General features: G+C 41.5%; 1 protein-coding gene across 1 annotated transcript in view; it reads left to right on the top strand.

The window, feature by feature from the left end:
- LY75 (lymphocyte antigen 75) overlaps window positions 1–5,844 on the top strand; it is a 118,980-nt gene that overhangs the window by 85,577 nt on the left and 27,559 nt on the right. Inside the window, exons 24-25 of the mRNA XM_019522837.1 lie at window positions 232–361; window positions 3,461–3,693. Coding sequence (XP_019378382.1) covers window positions 232–361; window positions 3,461–3,693 — 363 coding nt within the window. The remainder of the gene's footprint in view (window positions 1–231; window positions 362–3,460; window positions 3,694–5,844) is intronic.

The following is a 5,844-nucleotide window of genomic DNA, read 5'->3' as shown; positions in this document are numbered from 1 at the left end:
GCCCACAGCATCACCCCCCACCTCACCGATGTAGTCAAAGCGCCCGGGCGCCAGGCGCTCTGGCAGGTGGGAGGCGAAGAGGAAGCCAGTGAGGAGGGCGAAGAAGAGGTGGTAGCAGTAGCCGGCCACAGCCTCGGTCCAGGCGCGGTCGTCCCCGAAACAGAACAGGAGCTGGCGGGAAAGCGGGCAGGGGACATAGTGGTTAGATCAATGAGTTTTTCTGGTTTTCAGTTGTATGATGAGGAAATGAACAATCAGTGTGCTGTAGTGCTCAATGATCCCAAAATGATGTATGTTGGAGCATGGAATTTCACTTCGTGTGGTGACACACACTTTTTGTGCATATGCCAGAAGCCAGTGGGTAAGTTTGCATTTAGCTTAAGGTCTGATTGTGACCATGCCCTCTATACATGGGTATTGTCCCTTCTGATGTACAAGAGATGTGTGGGAACTGATTGGGCTGTTGCTGGAAAAAGCCATACTAAGGTAGGCCTTGGGAAAATACATCTCCCTCACTACAAAATTTCCCTTTTTTGTAATCCCCTTTCACAGCAGAGAACCCCTATGTTAGGGATAAAAGCTGTGACCTTAAGAGGGCCTGGTAGTGTAGTTCCAACAAAACTATGCTGCAGGAGAATAAAGGAGGATCACCAGGGCCCTGCTGTTAGCATGAGGCACAAGGCTCCTGAGGAGAGAGCCCTGATCTTCAGAGGATACTCTGGAGACCCACAGGTCTCAAGGATAGATCCTATTCATTCACATAACGTGGTGTGTATTTGTAGGACCACTCTAAATTGGTTCCATGCCTTCCTAGCAGGAAGCTCCCAGAAAGTTGTAATGGGTGTGTGTTCATCATTCCCTTGAGACATTTCCTCCATCTTGTTGCCTCTTTTGTTCAGTTTTGTTCCCATGATCCCGGGCTACCCCTGCACTGGCAGTAGAGCACGATTGTTGTGATCTTGCATGAGATTCCATGGCACCTTCAGCTGAACGTCTGCCAGGAGCCTCATTGCAAGCCACCCTGATCCTTGTTGGGAACAGTGACATATAAATTGAATAAATAAATCTAGTGAACGATCTTTCTTCCCCTTCAGAATAAGATGGGGGTATCTCCAAGTGTGGAGTGTCTTGGGCTTCAACAGTATTAATACAGTAATTTTAGGAATCATCTCCGCTTTGGATATAGTCCTGATATCTGCCATGTGTGAAATGTATTAATGCAAACTCTTATGTAGACAAGGAGAATCACAGTTGGCATGTGTAATGCTTGCCCAGATTTAAAGTAGGGGGTCAGTTCCAGAGGTGTGAGATTTTCCTCATTAGGAATACTCAGAAGACTGCTCCAGTGTAGCAATATAGGTGGCTGGCCAAAGATTATTGGGATGGGAGTAGATTCCCTGTCTAGAATAATTATAGCTTAATAGCTATAGAACAACAGCTATGGACTTAATATGTAATAGAACCACTTTTGGATGTGTTTTCCTAAATAAATGCACCTTTTAAAAAACTATATATAAATTAAGAAAGTATAAAGAAGTAGCATAATACAGTGCTGTACCCAGTTAACTAACCCTGCTGAAAAGAACTGTATGATGTTGAGAAGCCCTCTGCAGGCCAGGGCAGTCCAACTTCTAAGCAACTGGAAACTGAATACCCCACAGGCATCCCCTTAGGCCACACCATAGCAGACTATGTGCCCCTAGAGCCACACGCTACATGGATGTCTCCCACCATGGGAAGAGCAACTAGGAGAGTGGTGGGAGGGCAGAGGCCTGGAGTTTGCAGCTTAACCCTTTATGGGCCCTGCTGTAAATATACCCCAGAATGATCTAAAAAGACTCTGGACATTTAAAATGGTTGCAGGACTTAGGGAGAAGAAGAAAAGAATGATTGCAGATTCTACTTGTACTTGACTCTAAAAATGACACATGAGATGCAGGAGAAGCGCTTTCCGTTTTGCAGTATTATGCCTGCTGTGTCTGGCCAGCTCTGGGTTGCTGAGGCCCTAAGCCCACAAGGATGCAGGGAAGGAGCAGTCAGTTGGGTCTTGAGTGCAGAGACCGTAGCTGAGTCTGGCCACATTTCAGGTTGACTCAGCAAGGGAAGTTGTTTTCCACTGTGCCAGGGCATTCATGGCCCTACGTTTATGGTTGTGATGTAATTTTTTGAGGTAGAGGAACAAAGGGATCAGCAACTCGGATTCCTTGGGATTCTGGATACAAAATGACTGTTTCAAAATGTTATGCTAATTACATTTGTAAACAGCAGTGTATTCTTTGGGAAATGCATACCTTCTGCATTAACCCTTCACCACTCACCTTTAAGTGTGTGAAGCCTCTTGGTCTTCCTATTCCCTTTTGGAGGTCGTTTAATAAATGAAAGTACTTGGCAACAGTAACAAACTACTTCAAATAATCTGTTTCTTTCATGTCACATGTCTAATCCACTGAAAGCTGCAAATGGTGCATAAACATCAAATTAATAGCATGGCTCTGTGTGTGTGTTTTGGGAAATGGCCTATCAGCCCCTTTATATGGAGTCATTTTTATCCCTGGTGAGCTTTTGTGTGCCTGAGACACCAATATTTTAGACACTGATGATCCTCTGACAAAACTATAGGGCCAAATATAGACCTGAGGTCTGTCCATAAACTATTGTGGGGTTTATTAAATCCACATTCTCCAGTTCCATTCTTCACCCATGTAAATTTTGCTTTTTGAATTATTTGCATAAGATTATTATTTAATTGTATGCATTTACTGGCAATTCAGTTCAGTCTGAGATTCCATAATTAGAAGTCTGGTGAATTTCATCCCTCCCTGTGCAATAACCAAGTCAACTAGTTTTGTGCAGGAAACTTGAATGCACAAACTTAAGATAAAATCCATTACTTCCTACCTGAAAGACTTGTAGCAATGCCCTTTGGGGCTACTCTTCTTGCAGACTGGAGAGCTAAGGTTTACTATACTAGAGTTACTGCCCATTACATTTATAAAAACACAGATCCAATGGGTCTTGACTTGGATATGTTTGCATCAGAGTGTTCAGAGCTTGCTTCCCCTATTCATTGTCACAGTACCTGTGACCAGTCCTGCAAAGCTTACCATATTAAATTACTCCAAACACTCTGCTTTTTCTTTAATAACTTTAAACTTTAACTGAAACCTAAATTAATCTGGAAAGCCACAGAGCCAAGCTCACACATATACAAGACTAAGAACTTTATATTAAAGAGCACTTCACCCTGTCCCCCCTCCCAAACACACTTTCTAGCAATTGTGATCTAATTGTTTGTTCCTAACAGTAATTATAAGAACAGTCTGCAGCCTAAATTGTTTATTCTATCTTGTTAATTCCAAAAAGGAGGGAAAGGGGTTTAGCCACTGTAATTGTGGAATTAACTGGGAACCAAAATATATTGCAGTGTTTATCCTACTAATGACTGGATTTCTTGATTTAGACCTAGGTCATGCTGAAAACCTGACACAGCCAGTCCTTAATGAAACATTGAACTATCAAAATGTCCAGTACAGAATAATTCTGAAAAATTTGTCCTGGTCTGATGCAATGATGAAGTGCAGGGAGAATAACATGATTCTGGTTAGCATCACAGATCAGTACCAACAGGCCTTTCTTGCTGTCCAAGCTGCCCATTACAATTACCCACTCTGGATTGGACTCTCCAGCACTGACGTAAGTTTTCTCTTTCCCTCAAATCCTATTTAGAATCTTTATGGCTAGGTAGAGTAGGAAAGGAATGGCTGTAGAAACAAAAAAATGAAAGTGATTGGGTCAGTTTTAAACAATAGATGTTACCAGCAGCATCCATTTCCACTCACAGGATGCTATTTGGAGGTTGAAGATCAAACAAGCCCTGATGCTCGGAGTTGTATCCTAATTGTCAGTTCTCTAAGGTCAACTCCCTCTAATGGAGTGATTCAGCAGAGTGTTCCCTTATTTTAAGATGCAGAAACATGTTTTATAGTAGCAGCTAATTAAAGCACTGTAATCATAGAGAATTAGGGTTGGAAAGTACCTCAGGAGGTCATCCAGTCCAACCCCTTCCTCAAAGCAGGACCATCCCCAACTATATCATCCCTTTGAGGTCTAAAAAACCTCTAAGGATGGAGATTCCACAATCTCTCTTGGTAGCCTATTCCAGTGTTTTACTACCCTTCTAGTGAGAGTTTTTGCTACCATCTTTGCCCATCTATTGTTAGTGGGTATATAACAGCAGCTCTGGAGCAAAGCTAAGAAAAACCAGCCAAATGTCTCTTGTGAAGAGGAATACCAGAAACATGGCACATAACACCCCAAAGTAACTGCAGAAACTCTTTGAAAGGTATTCTGAAAGCCTCATTTAAAACTGAAGTGATTTGTTTTGTTTTAAGTGAAGCCAATATCCTTTTTTGTTTGTTTCTTTATGATGGAGAAATAAGTGCTGAAGGGTTCTTAACCCTTTTTCTCCCAACTTGTTGACCCTCAGAAGGGTCAGTAGCATCAAGTGGCATCTCTACCTTGATTACTAAAGGTCTTCTAGAGGTCTCAGGCCTGCCTTTACCGCCTACATATCATATCCGGGAGTGCCACAGACATGCACAACATGCCAATTCATGCACTCTAGACCCTGAAACCAGTGTATGGTAGCTGCCTTAGTATGGTGCTAGTCATATGCCAGTAAACACAGTCAAGATGGAGTTTATTGATGGGTACATGGCATCCATTGTAATCCAGAGGCAGTGTAGATATACCTTCAGTGTGGAGTTGGAACTTTCTCAGCTGTTAAGTAGAGGATTTGGAGTTCAGTGTTTTATCTTTGACAGAATTTCTCTCAGTGTATTTTGGTGGCCTAAGTTAAATAGGGACAAACAAACAAGTAAAAAATAAAAGCTTCAAGCAGTGTTACAAAACATAATTTCCTTACTCAGCCTGATCTTGCTTGGTATCTGTGACCTCGTAGCACTGCTACTTCTGTAGCTGTCTGTAGAGTCTTTACAGAAAAAATAGGAAAGAGAAGACTCTATTTTGATGTGTCAAATATATTAGGAATTTTTACAAAAACAAACTTCTCTGTTCTTATTTATATTTCATAATGACTAAAATTGAGTTGCAACCTTTTTCCCTACCACTTATGTGAGTGACCTTTTAAATGGGGTTCATATGCCTCTTCCTGGTACATACAACACTGAAGCACACTACCTTTCTGCCATTGTGTCAATTTGAATTGGGCCCAAACAGCAAGTGTTGTATAAAGGGGTATTATTTCCTAGCAGATCATGCCTGAGAGAGTGCCAGCAGAGCTTGTGATAGCAGCACTAGAATTCTAAACACAGCCAAAAAACGGTTCACAGAGCCTATTTCTAATTAGGGACAGGACTGAAATACTGAAGAAAACTTAAATATGCTCAGTTACAAATCCTTTAAAATACTTGATATTAAATATAAATACATATTTAAACACTCAATATAGAAAAACATTGGAAGGGAAAGCACCTTTTAAGAATTGATACAGATTTTCTTGAGCAAACAGTTGTGCCTTCAGCTAATGCCAGATGCAAATCATACCATTTAGACCTCTGTTTTGCCTGGCCTCAGCAACAAGGGTAGCATAGTATCAAAGTATTATCATTTGCCATCCATCATAGATAATGCAGTCAATTGCAAAACTGAATGTACAAGGTTAATTATGAGCACTAGAGTAAGTTGCAAAATCTGCTGCTAATGCTCTGCACCTTCTCATTGAACATCAATGTGAACTGCTGACATCTCTTGTTTATACTGCATTTCACCCTGTATGAATATAGTATCATGTCATTTGGATTATCAGTCTTCCCCCCCCCCCCC

The sequence above is a fragment of the Gavialis gangeticus genome, unplaced genomic scaffold, assembly GCF_001723915.1.
Source record: "Gavialis gangeticus isolate Ggan-Ray unplaced genomic scaffold, GavGan_comp1, whole genome shotgun sequence".
Lineage (NCBI taxonomy): Eukaryota > Metazoa > Chordata > Crocodylia > Gavialidae > Gavialis > Gavialis gangeticus.
Note: the sequence above shows the minus strand (reverse complement) of the source record. Positions and strands in the feature narration are given on the sequence as shown.